The sequence below is a fragment of the Oikopleura dioica genome, chromosome 2, assembly GCF_907165135.1.
Source record: "Oikopleura dioica chromosome 2, OKI2018_I68_1.0, whole genome shotgun sequence".
NCBI lineage: Eukaryota > Metazoa > Chordata > Appendicularia > Copelata > Oikopleuridae > Oikopleura > Oikopleura dioica.
Window position 1 is genome coordinate 10,641,105 of NC_137292.1, and position 18,230 is coordinate 10,659,334.

The 18,230-nt window shown below is 42.2% G+C and overlaps 3 protein-coding genes and 1 long non-coding RNA gene across 5 annotated transcripts; 1 reads left to right on the forward strand and 3 right to left on the reverse strand.

The window, feature by feature from the left end:
- Positions 1-172: 172 nt before the first annotated feature.
- LOC145698223 (2-oxoglutarate dehydrogenase complex component E1-like) lies at positions 173-2,332 on the reverse strand. Its single transcript, XM_081775425.1, has 7 exons — positions 2,260-2,332; positions 1,740-1,803; positions 1,260-1,342; positions 1,045-1,217; positions 882-998; positions 635-838; positions 173-591 (listed from the first exon to the last, which is right to left on the reverse strand). The coding sequence occupies exons 1-7, from the start codon at positions 2,330-2,332 to the stop codon at positions 517-519; spliced, it is 789 nt and encodes a 262-aa protein (XP_081631551.1). The 3' UTR covers positions 173-516.
- Positions 2,333-4,200: 1,868 nt separating this feature from the next.
- LOC145698940 (PDZ and LIM domain protein 3-like) lies at positions 4,201-7,733 on the reverse strand. Of its 2 annotated transcripts, none has more exons than XM_081776180.1 (9): positions 7,533-7,733; positions 6,973-7,059; positions 6,678-6,712; positions 6,445-6,593; positions 6,159-6,323; positions 5,985-6,115; positions 5,038-5,193; positions 4,686-4,830; positions 4,201-4,638 (listed from the first exon to the last, which is right to left on the reverse strand). In XM_081776180.1, the coding sequence occupies exons 1-9, from the start codon at positions 7,619-7,621 to the stop codon at positions 4,552-4,554; spliced, it is 1,044 nt and encodes a 347-aa protein (XP_081632306.1). In that variant the 5' UTR covers positions 7,622-7,733; the 3' UTR covers positions 4,201-4,551. The 2 variants fall into 2 exon arrangements, with proteins under 2 accessions (XP_081632306.1, XP_081632305.1); XM_081776179.1 differs by having other exon boundaries at positions 6,400-6,593.
- Positions 7,734-8,973: 1,240 nt separating this feature from the next.
- On the forward strand, positions 8,974-9,805 carry LOC145700787 (uncharacterized). The gene is made up of 3 exons (XR_014134228.1): positions 8,974-9,451; positions 9,548-9,613; positions 9,657-9,805. It is a non-coding gene; the product is annotated as an uncharacterized LOC145700787 (long non-coding RNA).
- Positions 9,756-17,372, reverse strand: LOC145700786 (ephrin type-B receptor 3-like). Its single transcript, XM_081778110.1, has 9 exons — positions 17,085-17,372; positions 14,534-14,830; positions 13,624-13,745; positions 11,720-12,953; positions 11,224-11,493; positions 11,029-11,181; positions 10,600-10,985; positions 10,134-10,273; positions 9,756-10,061 (listed from the first exon to the last, which is right to left on the reverse strand). Exons 1-9 carry the CDS (start codon positions 17,200-17,202, stop codon positions 9,998-10,000), a joined length of 2,784 nt encoding a protein of 927 aa, XP_081634236.1. The 5' UTR covers positions 17,203-17,372; the 3' UTR covers positions 9,756-9,997.
- Between the last annotated feature and the right edge of the window lie 858 nt (positions 17,373-18,230).

Sequence of the window (18,230 nt, forward strand, 5' to 3'; positions counted from 1 at the left end):
GAGTTGATTAGCCAGGTTTTTTTCATTTCTAGAGCCGTTTCGACCTCTAGAATCGTTTTTACCTGTCTAAATGATCATAAACTCTTTGCAAAATCGGTTTATTCGACGCTTTACTGCTCATTACAAGTCAGTATTTGAGCACTGTATCGGACCGTGCTCTACTGTATTTTCAACTTATTAGTACGCACAGTTTGTATTTTTACTTTGATTAGCTGATACCAGTTACTGTGGGCTACAATGAATTGCGGGGCCAAAACAACGAATGGCCGAATAAATAAGAGTTTCAGTTTTTTTTCCTCAGACACAAAACAGGCAAAATTTTTAGTAGTTGGATTTTTAGAAAGTTTTTTGTTGAACGTAAGGGAAGAGAGGGAGGTTTGTGCATGTAGGTGCATTATTTTAATAAATTACTGAACAACAGGAACGGAGGTGAGAAAAGGGAACACACAAGCTTTAAGGACAATAGTTTTTCTTTGTGGAAGGAATCAGTACTTTGTAAGTGATAGAATAGGTGGCTTATTTGTACAATCGACCCTTGGCGCCCTTTCGGAAAGCGTCGTTCATGAATTTGTCCTGCTCGATCTTGTGAACCTGAAACGCAAAATAGCTTTTGCAAATTTGGCTGAAATCTTACTTGTTTGGAACCAGCAGCGGCGGAGGCGGCGGAGTCTCGGCCAGCGTAGTGGACTCGGCGGGACCAGTTGGATGCAGTTCGCAGTCTAGGCTTGCAGAAGTCGTAGAAACCCATGTTCTTGTGCTTTTCCTGGACCCAGTAGACTTCGGCGTTCTTGTATTTCTCGAGCTCGGGAATGACGAGATCGTATGGGAATGGAGCGACCTAGAATAAAATGTAGCCTTTGATCTCTCTAAGCTGAAAGTACCTGTTCAACTCGTGCAATAGCGATATCGTTTTCGAAGCCTCGGGCAGCTCGCTCTTTGACGAGATCGTAGTAGACCTTTCCAGAGCAGAATATCAGTCGCTTGACGTTATCTGGGTTCTGAATGGAGCAAAGTTTAAGTAATGAATGAAGGATATTATTTTACCTTGGAGGCAGCGCCTTCTTCACCGATGAGTCGTCTGTACTGTGTGCCAGGGTCCATTTCTGACCATTCGGATCGAGCTTCTGGAAGTCGAAGAAGAGATTTGGGAGTCATGAGAATGAGGGGCTTTCGGAATGGAAGAGCGATCTGTCGTCGATGGACGTGCATGACGTTGGCTAGAATTTTAGTGAAGAAAGATCTAAATTGGTAAGCTTTACCTGGAGTAGTTGGGTTGCAAATAATCCAGTTAGCGTCGTAGAGCTGCTTGATGCCGAAGTCAGCTTCCTTCCAGTCGCTGGGGCTGAAAATATAGTTTATTTTTTCTATTTTAACGTGTTAATAATATTATCTACTAAATTCTATTAAACGGGAGCACAGTGCTCACAGACTAAAAAATCTAACTAATACTAAAAAGCCTAACTAAGTCTGGAGCGCATTGCTCACCATTTTAGATTAGATTTGAATTTAGAAAAATTATAACTATTAAATTTTTAAATATAATGGGAGCACGATGCTCACAGACTTAAAAATCTAACTAATACTAAAAAAGCCTAATTATGAGCGAGAAACTTCCCAGGACCGAGATCCAAACAAGTGATACCAAGCTCTCCCAGTTTTTATTCAACCCTTATTTTAAGTCTGGAGCGCATTGCTCACCAAATTTAATTTTGAAATTAGAAAATTATTGAATTTTTTACTTATCTTTATTTCTTCTTCGTTGATTTTCTTCATATCTTCTCGTGTTTTTTCTCGAAAGCAAATCTATAAAAAACCTGGTAAAAATACTGGCTATTACATGAATTATTCAAGAATTCGTGTTGAACAATCCAAAACAATACAAACAACAATACAAAACATGCAAAACTTCTCTTTTGAGAAAAATGATTTTGAACTTGAATTTTAAATTTTGAGCGCTATTGGCGGAGCACCCGCCAATGAGCGCGCGCCCCGCGATGTTTGTTCTCAGAAGAATAGTGCGAACGCGCAAAACGAAAAGGATAATACTACTCTCGACTAATTCTTTCATCCAAAACTGGCCCTTTTAAGGGCCCCAAAATTTCTATTTTCATAAATTCAATCGGACAGTACAAGCAATCGTCGATAAGGCGACATCGCTTGCGTCAGCATAAACGAAAACCCTCTTGAAAGTTTGACATGTTATAATTAAAAGTTGCGATTATTTTTTCTTGCACACGAAGGAGGGATCAAATCTCCTACTTGTCTTCTGATAACTCCGACTGAGATTGGTAGAACGCGGCGGAAAGGACTGTCGCATTTTCTTTTTGATCATGACGTCCCATCTCGGCCGCAAAATGAGCTCAGCTAAAATATACAACACTCAAGTTACTGGAACAGGGGAAAACCGAGCCCTTGAGTTCGCCAGACACGTAACTTTTCCGGTTTAACTGTATCTTTGTTACCATGAAGTTTTACTCTTGATGGAGAAAGTCCCTGGGCCCCTTTCCCCGATTCCCGCGCAATGCGATGTCGGGGGATTCTAGAAGTTTAGTCAAGCCTATGTTTGGCGCTTCCTTGAATCTCGAAATTATGTGCGGACGAAAATTGTCCGCTGATTGGCTAGACACATCTGGCGCAGAGTTAGGCGCGCTCAGAAATGAGCCTCGAATAAAGCCTATGCATTTTTTCGATGCTCAGATTCTCCCATCTCCACTAAGAGTCAAACTTCATGGTAGTACCGGAAAAAAACTAACAAAGAATAAATTAAAAGATTCTTTTAAAGATCACTAATCAAAATAAAAATCGACTAAAAAAGGTAAACAAGAAATCAGAATTTTAAGTACAGGGCGGATGCTACCTCCCCGAGTCCATAAGAGCTCGTCATTACGAAATCGCAATTAGCGCTGCGACCGCCACTTGTTGATTTCGAGGCAGCGGGCTTCTAACAGAAGGGCAGGAATTTCAGAGTCATGGCGCGTGGCCTATACTTTTAAAATTTATGAAGGCAGAGAGACCAGAATTATGAGTGCATCTGACTCACTGCAGCAAGAAATACCAAATTTATTTGTTGGTTACTCCATGAAAACTGCTAGTGCCTGAATTCCTGGGGTTCGATTCAAACCACGTACTATCTCCAGGAATCCTTAGAATAGAGCTGGTGCAGCAGAAACCCTACTTTCTCATTTAAAACTTGTCGTTGCTCCTCTTTTTTGAGAGTTTTAATTTTGCGTTCTTCGAAATATGTGCATTTTCAATTCTTGTAATGAGTCGGTCTTTCATAAAAAAAACTGCTTTAAGAAACTTGAGTTTGGCGAAAACACGAGCCGGTGAATTTTTACGATAATAAAAAATACACGTAAAAATGCATGACACCAGGTGTTTCGATGCTGTCCATGAATTTCACGTAACGTGTCGTACACCCGTTTGATATGTTACTGGTCAGTTACATATAGTAATAAGCGGTTGGAATGCAGACTCTAATCGATATGGAAAATAGGGAGATAAGTGGCATCCGCTTTTTGACCAACAATTGGCGGGAACAACTACGTTTATTCGAGCATTATCATCAGAAATGCAAATTTAAGACTGAAATAAAGTTTCTTTCAGACTTCCTACGTGAATAAAGATCCATATCTACCAGGCCAGTAAACAGTCATAACTGTAACTGATTGTATACGGTTAAGAAGCATCTAGAGCTTCCAGAACCCGAGTGGTTTACATCCTTATATGACTGCGAAAATGGTCAGGACGTTTGTCTGCCGCAAATATTCGTCCCTAGAGTCTAGTGCCTAGACTCTTACAATTCAGGAAAAAGGATGCTCGGTAAACCACATTTTTCTCACACGAATTCAGTGAAAATCAATTAGACACCGTCAATACAGTAATATTAATTATCAATAAATTATCAATCAATTAATTATATTATTAGATTACGAAATAACTGATTACGAAATGAAAAATTAACAAATGTCAAATGTTTAAGGAAATGTCGAACGACCAGAGCACCGGATGTCGTGGAGTAATCATTGTGTCTATTGAATAGCTTTAGCGAAAACGTAAATAAGACGTTAGAAACTTGTGTTGCTTACTTCTAAAACGTCAATTGCGCTGTTACAAATTCAAGAGCCGCGTGAATTTCACTTTCCTGTGATTCTCGGAAACTTGACTAATATTATTCAAATTGCAATGCTAGGAAAAGACTGATTTTTTCAATTTTTATTGCGCGCAACAAAAGTCAAATGTATTTAAAATGTAGAAAAGAACCGGACAAGGAAAGAAAAAAAAATGTTAGAAAATGGAATCCCGGGCGCACGCGAAATGCATGTGCCTAAGATTCACTGGGTGGCGCCACCTACAGAATGCTTGGTGAAGAATTTGTAGGCACAGATTTTGGTCGATGGAAAAATGCTCACAAGACGGTCAAAGATGATTAGAAAAAGTAGCAAAGAGAAAATCTTCGTCGCTTCTTAGGTGTATACTGCCCTAGAAACGAGTGATGATCATCTTATTGGTTGTAATTCTAAGTCGTTATGCTGTTCGATCGTTGTTTGTTTACTGCTGGTTGAGCTGGGCGGCTAACTGGTTGTTGGCATTGACGTTTTCTTCCAAGTAAGGGTATTTCAAGAGAGTATCCAAAAGCTAAATCAATCGAGTTTATTCTGCTCTGAGGTACTTGATGAAGGTACCTGGAAAGATTTCGACTGGGTGGTCTTGTGCGCCTTAGCTTCGTTCTTGACAGCTCTGTAAGTAGCGGTGGATGTATCAACCTGCACGTTCTGAGTTCCAAAGGTGGTTGGGTCGGGCACGTCAGCTCCCATCGCAGCGGCTTGGCTAAAAATTCCATTCCTTACCAAAGTCTTATTATGTTTATTTGTCTTATTATTCTACAAAATTTAAACGTTTTTAAAATTCCGCAGAAACCAATTTCTAATTTGATAGAGTTAAAAACTGTTACCGATGAGAGGATTTACTTTTACTTCTTTAGATGGCCTTTCTTTGTGGCTAACCCAAAGAAAAGTTTAGATCTTATCTTGATACCTGATCAAGGTGTTGGCGATCTGCGCGTCCGAGTACATAACACAAGGAGTGTTGTACTGAGCGTGGCGAATGTTGCCACGAACTGGGCCAGAAATCTCAACGGCGCGATTTGGGTAGGCCAACGCGGCAGTCTTCAGCTTGGTTCCAGCGTCTTTTCTGAAAAACAATGATATGACTCTATTTTTGGAGACCAGGTTGGACGAATCAACTACACTTGGACAGAGGATTACAAATTAGCACAAGCATTTGCTCTGGGCCACGTGGTTCGCCTAAGTGTTAGCTGTGGTTCAAATAATGTTTTACTCTTAGCTCAGGAACACAAGTGCTTGGTACCTAACAATAAGTGTTTTATTCCGATGAGTCTGGTTCAATTTTTGCTGACGCAGAAATTTGCAGCATTGAGTTGTGACTCGGTTGAATACGAAGGATACAGTTCTACATGTAGAATGTCTCTAAAATCTAATAACAATCGGATCGGCTCACTCAGTGATTCCAAAAATAGAACTCGGATTTCTGGGCAATTGGGTACTTGAGCTCTGGCTTTTGTGTGGATTATGCTGAGCAGGAAGCGATAAAACCGTGCGATAGCTCACAAAGTGATAAAGGTAAATTTCTGTTTGTTAAATTATCGCTTATCGAGGCCAAGTGGTTATCTAATTTGTACAAAAATGGAAATCCATCTTTTGCTGCTCAACACATAATTGAGCTGCCGCAAAACACGGCACCGCCGTTGATACCAAACGCAACGTACTCAGAAATCAAGTTTTTATGTAAACTCAGCCATAATTAGCTTTTTAGATAGAGAGACGATGATTAAGGGCCTGCAAACAAATCATTTCAACGGGCGACATTTCAAATTAACAATTTGAAAGTGTTAGATAAAATGTATTCAAGACTGTACAATATACGACTGTCCTTTGTACTGGGCACACTTATAGTTGACATACCCTGCTTCGCCGCCAGGAAGGGTGACCTTAAGCTTCATCTTGTTGTGGAGCCAGTCAACGTTCTTGCCGTAGTCGGGAACTTTCTTTTGGGGTCGAATGGCCTTCTGGATGTACGATGGCAAGTTGGCGAACTTGAAACCTTGTTAGAAGAAACAAAAGGAAAGTTTAGTGTACTTCGTCTCTGGTGATTTGATGAGTCTTGTTGTATTCGTTGTCGGTAGTCATGCCAGGGTCGACATAGTTGGGGTTCTCGATAGCAACTCGCTCAGCCTGGGCTTGCTGAGCACCAGCAAGGGTGTATTCGGGGTCGATCTCAGATTCGTAGCCAGCGGGTTCGGTCTTAAGGTTTCCATGAAAGAAGAAATGGAAATGATTATTAAAGATTTTTCTCAGTGAAGAAAAACACCATGCAAACCATTTGACTCTCAAATGCAGGTTCCTCAAGCTGCTGAGGGAGCACCTGCTGGACTGGAGCGGCTTCAGCCTGGGCGACATCGACTGCTTCAACCTCGGCTTCTTCTTCGGCCTTGGCGGCGGCTTCCGCATCGGCTTTGAACATATCGTATTCTTCCTGTGTCAAAAGGGTAAGATTGACAGTGTCACCGGAGCCTGACTGGTGTCATGATTTTCATCTTTTTGTGTTTAAAACATTCGTAGAACTACTTTCTTTCGAAATAATCTAAGACACGCCACCTTTGATAAGTTCCATAACATTCAACAAGGAGGCATCCTTTCCGCGGCTCGATGAAAAGAGTGAGCGGAAAAATCTGACCGAAATCTTGGCACCTGTTGAATACATCCCCTTATCAACCCGCAACTGAACCCGTTTTCGGTGAAATTATGAAACTGTTTTTTTATCTGAGTAAAAAACAGTTGATAATAGCTTGACTAACTGAAAAGAATCAAGTGTCCTTTTGTACGAATATTAATGATTGCCTTCTAATTGATAGAAAAAATGTTGGAGAGAGTCAAAGAATCATCGAGCCATTCCTGAAGAGCTTGGTGGTTGACGGCGAGAAGAAAATCGCCAACGCAGACATTTGCTGCGGCTGCCTTTCCACCGGGAGTAACTCGGCTAAATTAATATGAAACAAAAGAAAGAGGCTAAAATAAGGGCTTCCTTGAGAAAAAGAGCTAAGACTTTGACCTTCCTGATAAAAATCAACAATCAACGTGGTCAAGAACAAAGAATGTAGGCTAACGAAGGCTTTCGTAACACGTTAAAGCTGGTCTCGGGTCTCGCCCTTATGCGGCCCCTTGCGCTAGAACGCATAAAGGCAAATAGAAAAGAAAAAAGGAGATTAGCGCAAAATAACCACACCTTTGCTTTGTAAAAATAAGCAAAAATATTGAGTAAGCAGTTTTGGGGGTCAGGAAATATGTTTCAACGGACCGTGTTTCCCAAATAAATGAAAGAAACAGGGTATCATGTAATTTCGGAAGCGAGGATAACGTGGTCATCAGTGGCTTATATGAGTAACTTCAATGATATTTAAAATCCTATCAACATTAATTCAACTTTGAGAATCTTCTGGATGTTCTGCTTACTTGACTTTGATTCCATCCGGGCTTGGGTGTCCGCCAGAGAGTCTGAATCCCCAAGGAGCACCTCCGGAAATGGTGACTTCGTAGGGCATCGTAGATTCGGGTTCTTTAGTACGATTCTCGACCTCTTACTGAGCGAAAGATTTCTCGCCCTTCGAGCGCAGCGCTGATGATCTCTTCAAGAACGTTACTCACGCGGCTTTGCGCCCAATGCAAAAATAAAACAGACCTGTCATGTTGCTGAGTTAGGCACGCAGCACGCCCGCGGAGGGATAAGAGACATGCCAAAAGGGTTAGACTGTTCTTTTCTGGGAGTGAAAAGTCTGTCAGAGAACGCCGAAAAACTTTGCTTAATTTTTAATGAAATAGTACTGATGAAATCAAAGATGAATTTTCCTCTTTGAGTTTATTGGAATAAAACCAAAATAACGCCAGAATATTGTCTTTACGCCCTCTCACATTCCGAGTATCCGTTTTCGCTTTCAAGAACCTTCTGCAAGCATGAATATCCAAACTTATGTAAAAGATTGTGATGCAGGATTCTCCGCCGTTATCTTCACCGTACAAAATATCAAATTGTGGTATGAATTCTCCGACCCTGTAAAAAATCTTTGATGTTGATAATATGGCGCCTTGATCATGAATTCAGCATTGACGGCGCCGTAATTTCAAAAGTACCTCTCAGAAAATGAAACTAATTTACTCAAATTGTCATTATAATAACGAGTTTTCGACAAATATATATTCGGAATAGGTCATGAAGACTTTCAAAGAAGAGAATGAAATCAAAAAAATGATATTTTTGTTGAAATTGTCCTTGTTGATTTCAATTGGGCAAAGCAGGAAAGGAACTCGTCCAACCGGGGGCGCTGGATCCTCGGATTACAGAATGACTGAAAACATAGAGGATGATCCTTTCTACCGAGCTTTCCGAAGAATTTACATGCCCGAAGAGCTCGATTGGATACCCGAAAAATATTTGCCAATGGTTGGTTATTTTGCTTTGGTGATCATTGCATTTTACGTCGGTTAGTTACGGCGTTGTTTCACAAAAAGTCTTATTTTCAGGGCTTATAATTTATAGATCAAGAGTGACGTATCGCCGTTTTCAATGGAGCAAAGTTCCAGGTGCCCATTTTAAGGGTATCAGCCTGTTCATTGTCTAGTAATTATCGTATTTCTTCTAAAACAGCAGTAGCGTATAATGAGTTATTCGACTAGACACCTGTAAAAAGTGAAGGACAAAAGAAGGCTTTTGGACCCCAATTGCCCAACGAGACTAAATTGGGCGCTCATTTTAAAGAATTTATCCTTTTTACATAACATGAGCGCAAACAAGTTGAACATGAAAAAATCTTGGACAATCTCTGGCCACAAGGGGATAAAAGTCCGCTCTACCAAACTGTAGCAGAAAACGAAGCGATAGAAGATCAAATGTGCCAAGTCACGTGGTCTGATAGAAAGTAATTACGAGCTGCTTCCTTAGTAGGAAGTTATTACCGCAATCGCTCAGTGGAAATCAGCCAAAATTATTATTTTCTCCCGTTGCGTGCGGAGACGTGCGCCTCTCCTGACAAGCGAGCTTCCTTAGAAGTTATGAAGCCTCGCTACTTACTGTTTGGGCACACGCCAGAATCAGTTCTGAAAGAACGTTCCGCCGCGGGACGCTCCCATGGGCCCGATATGTGCCAAAATCGCTGTTTGATCAATCGAGGCGGGACTACTAGAATAATTGAGCAGTACTTAATCAGCCACGCTACATTTGAATTGACCGAATTGATACACCTGGCTACGTGTTGAAATAATAATTCGAAAATTAGACCGCTTCTAAGGGACACGATATAGAAGGTTATCAGTCGTAGCTAATTACGCGATGGCGGATCAGGTTTCGAATGTGTTAACGGCAAAGAATTCTGTTTCAGGTGATTATTACTTTTTAAGCACTGGTTAACTAGTTTTGTATACAGTTCGTTCTCTCACTGAAACCCACCCAATAAGGTTTTTTATGTTTATTTAAGTTTGGAACAAACAAGCAGCAAGCTCTGCTCGAAAACGACAAGTCTCAAACATCTCCGTTGACGCAGGTTCATTTCCTCAATTGCGCAAATTTATAAACAAAACCCTAAGATCATATGTTTGGAATGCGAAGTCGTCTATCACGAGCGTCAACAAGTCCGACGATTTTCGAGGATCCACCCGGAAAAGTCAACATGTTTTGATCAATTTAGTGTGCTTACTGGTTTATTACAGTAAATCATCGTGATTGGTTTTACAGTCTTTGCAAACAGAGTAACCAAATTTAAGAATTACAGCATTTTGAAACTGAACTTTTTTGTCATGGGCATGTCGGAATGCGAATTTGTCGAGAGGCGAAAATCGTCGAGCGTTTCTTTGAAATTGTGCAGCAGGATTTTGTGTCAATTGAAACATATAAAAGTATATACAGAATAGATAGTGTTATGTTCTGCTCAACTGAGCGTCGTGTAAAGTGACGAGGATTGGCGCGAGTCGGAGTGAGGTATTTGTGGCGGCCTAAACAAAGAGTAATTATACCGATAAACCCCCTTATCTGATGTATGAAAGTATATTCGTGTAGGGACTTACATATGAGCGGCGGTGGAGAGAAGCTCGGGCTTTTGAAGAAGATCAAAGAGCATCTTTTTCAATTGCTTGAATCCAGGTCGATCTTCTTGCTTATGTTTCCAGCAATCGCGCATGATTTCGTAGATGGCGTCAGGGCATCCCTAAATTAAAATTTTAAAACGTATTTGTCGCGAGAGAAGACAAATAGAAGTAGGTAATAAAATTAACGCAGCCACCCAGGAAAGCAGGTGGCGAAAAGGAATTAGCCTTCAGTCGGAAAGATCCCTGGCGCGGCTGTCTCCGATAAGCTCGTTACCCCGCTGCGGTCGAAATTTGACATTTTTGAAAATAACCATCCCGTTATCTTTTGCTAAATAGCTTCCACGCCGTCCAGGAGTGACCGCGTCAAATTTTATCAATGTTTATGTTTTAAATTGTAGACGAAGCAGTTTTAAGGTGGCTTCAATTCAACGGATAATACACTTACATAAGGCTGGGGCAATCGCTGGCCATTTGTTATATTGCGAATTACTGCGTCATTTGTCATGTCCCAATATGGCGCTTCTCCGTACGACATCACCTCCCACATAAGGACCCCAAAGCTCCAGACGTCGGAGCCGTGGGAGAAGGCCTTAGCGGAAATTGCCTCTGGAGCTGTCCATTTGATGGCGATCTTGCCACCGAGAGCGTTGTAAGTAGCGTTCGGGTCGTTGGCTTCAACGATTCGGCCGAGACCGAAGTCGGCAATTTTAGCATGGCGGGTGGCATCAATCAGGATGTTTCTAGCAGCCAAATCTCGGTGAATGAAGCCTTTGTCTTGGAGGTAAGCCATTCCAGATGCAACATCGTAAAGAATATTTACCATTTCGAGAACTATAAATGAATATTAAAACTTGACGATGTTAACGTTGATTACCTGAAATTCCATTTCTGTTATTTCTTAAGAAATTATCCAGACTTCCGTTCTCCATATATTCAGTCATGATCATAAGTGGCATAGATCGAGTAACAACTCCCTTGAGCGCAATAATTTGAGGGTGATCGAATCCGTTCAACACTTGCCCTTCGTCTGAAAAATCTGTTAACTAGTCGTACTTGAAATATTTCTTACCAAGAAAATCTGATTTGTAGCGCATTCCAACGCCGGATTTGAGGCTCTTGACGGCGACTGGGATCCGCATGCCGCTGTCTGTCGTCAGATATCCTTTGTGAACGGATGAGAATTCTCCCTCACCAATTTTCTCTTCAGTCACGTGAAAAGTGCCGGGTTTGACTTCCAGTTTTCCAAAGGCGCCGAATGGACTTGGGCCGGTATCGTAAGCGTTTGGACTGGTGGGAAGAATTGCTTGATCGGGGAGAAATGGAACTGTACTTCCTGTGCCTGAATTTTGATTTATATAATTGACCCTTTGTCCATTCATTCTCAGAGGAGGGAATGAATAATTGATTAAGCGGATGGGCTTGATTTTAAAAGGGTGGGGACAAATTAATTCAATGCCCAAGGGGGTGCGAGATTTAGGCTATCTTGGTGATGGAACGTATTGATGTTTCAATTAATAAAGAGGGGTCTTCATGCTAAGGGTACATCAATCTAGCTAACTGATTACCTGACTGAGAATCTTTTTTGTCTTCTTTTCTCACACCCTTTCGGCACAAAATTGCACAGACAACGATCAGCATGACAAGCACGAGTCCCAGCCCAGCAGCAATAACCATGGTCATCGCAGGTGCGTCATCCTCTGTGACTTCCACTACTTCGGTGGTCTTCCCAGCGCCTGCTGCATTCACAGGAGTCACTCGTGCTCGGTATTTCATATTTGGAACAATATCTGTGATGTTGAAGCTGGGAGCGGATATAGTCGCAGAGTGTTCGTCACCGGCAGAGTTTGTGAATTCTACTCTGTAATGGTCAACTTGGCCTTCTTTGGGCGGCTCCCATTGTATAAGAAGCGTCTTTTTGTCCCGCGACTGGTCCATGGTCAGTCCAAGGACTCGTCCAAGTGGCGTCTGCTTGGTAGTGAATGTTTTCTTCATGCTGTTGTGATCGCGGTAGGCCGTAACGCGGTTGACCGCAGTTATGGTGACTTCGTACTTTGTGTCCGGCTGGAGCCGGTCGAACCGGCGCAGATCCATCCTTGATTGTGAAATATGCTCATTTGTCCAAGGGCATGTAGGAGCATTGCTAACGGTGCAAATCGTCACTTCGTATCTGAAGTCTGTGTCTGGCTCGTACTCAGCTTGGTCAACAGGGGGAACGACAGATAGCGTTATCGATTTATCATCAGTAGCGGAGTGAGGAGAGTTGATGATAGGAGTCGAAGCAGGCCTGTAGCACTTGTCTTTTTTGTCGTCTGAATTTGAATCAGCACGGAATCCTGGCTTGCACTCGCAAACTGCGGCTCTACCAAAAGATTCTCGATTATCAGGACATGGCCGGCATTTTTCGGTTTTTCCCTTGCGGAAAGTATCGACTGGGCAAGGTTTGCATAAGTTTCCAAAGCGTTCGTATCCATCTAGGCATTCACAGAGATTCGGGGTCGTAGTGTACGTTTTCATATCGACACATTTTCCCGTGATTGGCACATTTGGATGAGCAGGCACGGCATTTGGCACACAGTGTCCAGCGACAGTCACGTGGTGGCCTTCTATCGAAGGAATTTTTGGAAAAACGGCAAGGTCGATGTTTCTTTCAGGGCAGACTTTGACGAAGGCACGCATACGCGAGATTGAAACACAACTTTGGCGGGTTTTGAAGGCCACATAGAAACCGACTTTTGAAGATTTGAAAGTAAGCGTTTCTGTCGTCATCTGTGCAGAACTGTCGCCTTGTTGAAAGTGCTCCTGAACGAGCGAATTAATTCCAAATCAGCAGAATCGTTAATTAAACGCGGGAATAATTCAAAGACCGGGTCAGAATGGAGAAAATTACCTCCGCTCATAATTCAAATAGGAACGGGCTAAGTGGAAGGTCAGTTTGCCAAAAGTCGCCAAATAGATTTATCACCGAAATATCAAATCGAAACGTAAATAGTGGTAATTATGTAGCTCGCGCCCCTATCTCATCGGAACGTGTCTTTTGGGGGCGCAATTATAAGTTCAAACGGTGGGGAGGTGGCTCGTGTAATGGGCGGAAATGACGGTTTTGACAAAGCCGGAATTCGGCTCTTCCATCGGAATCGTCAATACCCTCCGCTGGTTCTTGAGACAATGTACCCTCTGAATGCTCAAATAGCTTCAAAGGCGTACCGCGGGGTCTTGGTCGAGGTAGTCAAATAGAAATGAACATTCCGCGAGGCCCCTGTCTTGACACTTTCTATTGAATCTCGCCAACAGAAGGACCGTAAGCGGCCAAAACGCAAATCTTGGCTAAGTCTAGAACTAATGACTCCGGACGTGACTGTCATCAGAACTGTCGCACTATTTGCGCGGGTCCGCGCTGTATTTTCAAGTAAATTCTGCCCTAGCAGGTCCCTGTACATATATTCCCAAAAATGAAAACACAGATGCGTACCTGGGCGGCAATGGTCTTGAGCTTGTCATAAGAGCTGTCCGACCAAGCAGGGGAGATGTCACCAGCACTGTCAGTGTCGCGCTCCAGCTTGAAAACTTCGAAGGTGTATTTGCAATCTCCATCTGAAGACAAAACTGTTATTTATTGTTTTCGTTAGATACTGTCAATGCATAAAAGATGCCCCGATTTGTCGGGAAAGAGAGCTTTGGCAAGTCCAATTTTTTCGAAATAAAATAAATGAGCTTAGTTGTATCCGCTCTAATTGATGTTTTCGGATCATCCCTAATTAACAGTTGCACATGAGCGGCGATGATGTGGAGATTACACCTCAAGAATGTGGCGATGTTGTGATTCACAAGCTGTGAAAAATTGTCGCGCGGGCCCAAATATGCTACCGCTAAGCTTCACTAATCCTTTTCTAAATTTTTGCACCTGAGGAGCTTCCCAGTTACAGCACAATTGCCTAATAAACAAGGCGATGTTTGGGTAGCCCGTAGCTGCGAGGCCCCGCTCACACAGAAATATTTTTTGATCAAGTGGCTCTTGGGGCACACCCTCGAGTGCCCACCATGTGCCCAAGTGTGACTCGTTGGGTACTACTTTGCGGAGACGAAATTGATTGGGATTTGAAGAGTCAAGTGCTAAATTAGCGGTCCGGCACCTCCGAGCTGCTAACTGTTACTTAGCGAGGCCTATTTGAAGTGAAGCTCTAAATCGATTTCGGAATTTCTTCTTTGATCCGCCTTGAGCCACCTTGAGCTCGAATTGGGCTCCCTGCCGACTTGACATTTTTAACTTTCAAGTGCAACTCGGCGGGGGAGGTCGCTGACCTGCCAAGTTCCGCCTATCCCTCTTTTCGGTAACATCTTTCAAGGGGCTTTATTTTGTTTAAATTTAGGGTTTAACTCACTCAGCGGGCAGTCGGGAAATGCGTAATCAACTTGAATGGAGATCTCGGCGTCGCGAAGTTCGGCAGGTATTTTTACGTATTTTGTCCGAAGCCATTGGTCTGACCAGACTGTTTTCGCTTTGTTTACGTCGCAGACTGAGTAGACTCGGTGGCCATCGGGTCCTGTGCTGTCCGACCAATTCTCCGTGAAGAAATAGTCGTAGTAATCGTAGCTACTATCGTCGTCTTCTTCGGAATATTGATTGAAAGTCGTCCAGTTGAGAGAAGTCGTGTATTTCCACGTATCTTCCAGTTCGTCTTAAATATAAAGTTAGTCATTTTATCGATTTAAAAAGTAGCTCGACTGGCAGTTCCGTTTGCTAGGTCTTTGGAATTTAATGCCTCCGGGTGGTGTCCAAAGCAAACGCCGAGGAAATACGGTGGATATGCGGGCGCGCGAAAAAACCGCGGAAAATGCTTGCACAGGAGGGAGGCCCTCTCGAACGCACGAGTCGTTCGATACAGGGTACATCCGACACCGAAAACGGAAATAAGGAAATTGCTCACTTTCCGGCGCGCTCACTTGAAAATTAAAATTACGCAGATTTTTTGAAGCATTCTTTTAAGATCAAGGTAGCGCGTCCTAATTGACCTTCTCACACTCGAGCTGGATCACGCTTGAAATTTGTAATGGTCAAAACAAGGTCGTAACTATAAAAGTGTTTTGACTTCACGATTTTGACCTTTTTCGAAAAGAAGCGAGGGAGATAGAATTGACAGGGGAAGGTTCCCTTAGCTGCTGAGTTGTTTACGTCGGCTCCTGTCAAACAAACAAGTCTGATTTCCGCATACTCCCGGGCTGATATGCAAATCGTTTCCGGCTCAGAATTGCGCCCAGTTCTACCCGTTCACCAGAATAATTAAGTACGCGCTTGATAAGTCTCCCCTTATGCTAATTCCTCAATACACAAAAGTAAGACCTCCCGGAGAGCCCTTCTGAAATGCATAATTAGATTTGCTATCCAAATTTAATTTCTTTCAATAAGCTTATATTTATTTTCACACGGATTGGGAGAGAAAAGTTGCGAATTGTTCCCAGGGGAATCTTTTTGTGAAACCTAATTACCCGGCGACGACCACAACAGGATCTCGCGACAAATAGAATTTGGAGGAACGGGGCGAGAAGCGTTCCAACATTTTTGGTGGAAATATTTTTAGCGCGAAGATGCGTTTATTTAAAATGCCTTTATAATTGGCAATCGAATATTTTCCCAAAAAAGTCCTTGAAAATCTCCGAAGCGAGCTTTGAAAATTTGAAAGATTTCTTCCGAAAGGGAAGAGAGAAATAGTTGCTTTTGGCGATTTCTAAGGATCACTCAAATTTGTATTCAGTGGCACTCAGAACCTCTTTTTGTATCTCGAGTACCCGCGCGTATGATAAGCATTATTTTAGCGATTATATTTTACTTGCGCCTTTTTCCTTGTTAGTCATTGTGTACCACTATCACAGTGCTACGGCGTTTCAAAGAAGGAATTCAAAAGTCAGCAATTAGCCGTGCCAGCTCATAAATCTCCCAAGCATTTCAAACTACGATAAAGACTCACTATCGTCAAATTAGTTATCAGCTACGCACACGCGCCATAAAACAACAATTTCAACTGGGTACTCTCTGCTCCGCGTTTTACTACTAATCCGATGATTATTTCGTATTCTGAGCTGAAAAAACGATAAAAATGGATCACCGATTCACGCAGATTTTTTGACTCTTCCGTTCCCATGATTCAAACTTTTGTTATCCAGTCAACATGTCTTATAAAATCCATCTTTCTACATCGCATTACATTATATCAAAATTATGAGGCTAATTTACGATCGGCATTTTAGTGCTTTTCAAATTGAACTTGAAAGTGGAGCCACCGCCTTAAATCATCAAGTCCATTTGTGAAATTCCAATCAAAATTTACTAAAACAACATTTTCCGTATTCCGTATGTTCAGGCAAATATGCGCCCGCTGCACGCTAAAAGGGATTCCCCATATTTTCGTAAAAAGGAAAGTGCCGAGTACTCAAATAATGCCAAATTTGTATCTGGCCTCGAGTTTATTACGGCAGTGGTGCTTGTCATCGTCAGTCACGATCTAACGCTACCGCGCGTTTTCGACGTTTCCGGGCCACCGCCGTGTATCAGCTGCAAATGGATGCGCATTCTTTAGGAAGCGACATTCCAGAAGCAGCGATTCAGAGGAGTTTGGGAGAGTCGTATTTGTTTTATGACGAGAATAAGCCCGGGAATGAGTGTGAACTTGACGAGCCATTCATTTTTATGACAAAGTGAGTGATTAATCTCCAACAAACATGTCTACAAATATACACGAGGTACTCAGTAGAAGATCATCGAAAACTTTCCGTATCGAAAAACCATTATCATTTCTATACAAAATTTTCTGAAATAAAAGTCTTGTTTGATTAATTCGAAGAACGCTTGTTAGATTATTTTGGGAGGTCGTATTTTAGAAAAAATGGCGTTTACAAAGTGCAGCAACTCTTGAAACAAAACGAAAGCGAACTTACAAATTCCAGGGGGTTCTCCTGTGACTGAATCAGTCCGAACTGCTCTGGATATCCGAACAGCCTGGACGGAACTGAGCAGGATGATTGCCCATTCTCCGATCATAATTCTTCGATTCATTGAATTCCAGATCTTCTTCAGTTTTTCATCAATCTCTTTTTTGGTGTTTCTTCTTGATTATCTCTGGGTTAGTTGGTTCTAGTGAAAAGAGTTGAAATACGCTTTTGTTGTTTTGTAATTTGTTTCTGTCGTTGTTGGGGATTTTTAGTGTGAGAATTGAATTGAGGAAGGCTCTTCGGCCTCGGGGCGCTCCGGACGCGCAGAGTGCGATAGCGCGCTCTTGCACGCCATCGCGGACACACACATTTTTTCTCGGTCGCCGCGGAGCATCGAGATTCTGATCTTCATCGCATTCCATCGATAAGATCCGATTCTTGGTGCACCTTTAGTTTTCAAAACCAGGGTCCTTTTTAGGCTTCGAAGATCTTGGTTATTTCTTCTGGTTGTCTTCTGATGTTAGTATAGATGGCATACAGTCAGTTTTGATAAGGAAAGATTGATTACTGTCTCTCTGATCCAAACTCGATATAATGCTTCCCTTGGGAAATACAGGAGATACTTCAAGGAGCACTCATTTATCTTATTTGGACAATAATTTCTGCTTGATTCTTGAACGATTCAACATCAAATTATGTTTATTTCAAACTAAACACTTTCAATCCTGAAATTATTCTTAACCCAAATTCATAAACCCGTCCTCATTATTGTTTCAAATCAGCCAACTCGGCGGGTTCCTAACACAATCCAGCGTGGCACTAATCCCGTAACTGAAAACCGTAATAAAGAGAACGCTCCTGTTTCCAAAATGCACGCTCCAGGCTCCCCCAAATACCGGAAAATTAAACCGAATCCTATCAAGATTAAAAAATTCCATGCTTATCTAGGTCTATCGCGACTCGCCATGTCAGGATAACGTCGCGATGTCCCACTGAGCAGTTCTGTGCTTGATTTTCTGAGCTGATCTAATGTTGCTTGACAAATGTTTTTACTTGATCATGCTGTTTTTGCATTAGCTGGGATTTGCTTTCTGTAATTGGGATTAGCCAGCGGCCTGATAAAAAAGGGACATTTCGCAATCTAAAATTTAG

Bases quoted from the DNA above. Each gene is read 5' to 3' on its own strand.
- LOC145698940 (XM_081776179.1), bottom strand. From the start codon at position 7,621: ATGCCCTACGAAGTCACCATTTCCGGAGGTGCTCCTTGGGGATTCAGA. The intron at 7,060-7,532 runs GTAAGCAGAACA...ATATTAATTTAG, and splicing joins CCGGATGGAATCAAAGTCAA to CCGAGTTACTCCCGGTGGAA. The intron at 6,594-6,677 runs GTGGCGTGTCTT...GACACCAGTCAG, and splicing joins TGTTATGGAACTTATCAAAG to GCTCCGGTGACACTGTCAAT.
- LOC145698223 (XM_081775425.1), bottom strand. From the start codon at position 2,332: ATGATCAAAAAGAAAATGCGACAGTCCTTTCCGCCGCGTTCTACCAAT. The intron at 1,343-1,739 runs GTAAAAAATTCA...CTATATTTTCAG, and splicing joins CGAAGAAGAAATAAAGATAA to CCCCAGCGACTGGAAGGAAG. The intron at 592-634 runs GTAAGATTTCAG...TTTGCGTTTCAG, and splicing joins CCGCTGCTGGTTCCAAACAA to GTTCACAAGATCGAGCAGGA.
- LOC145700786 (XM_081778110.1), bottom strand. From the start codon at position 17,202: ATGAATCGAAGAATTATGATCGGAGAATGGGCAATCATCCTGCTCAGT. The intron at 11,494-11,719 runs GTAATCAGTTAG...ATCAAAATTCAG, and splicing joins CAAAAAAGATTCTCAGTCAG to GCACAGGAAGTACAGTTCCA. The intron at 11,182-11,223 runs GTAAGAAATATT...CAGATTTTTCAG, and splicing joins CTACAAATCAGATTTTCTTG to ACGAAGGGCAAGTGTTGAAC.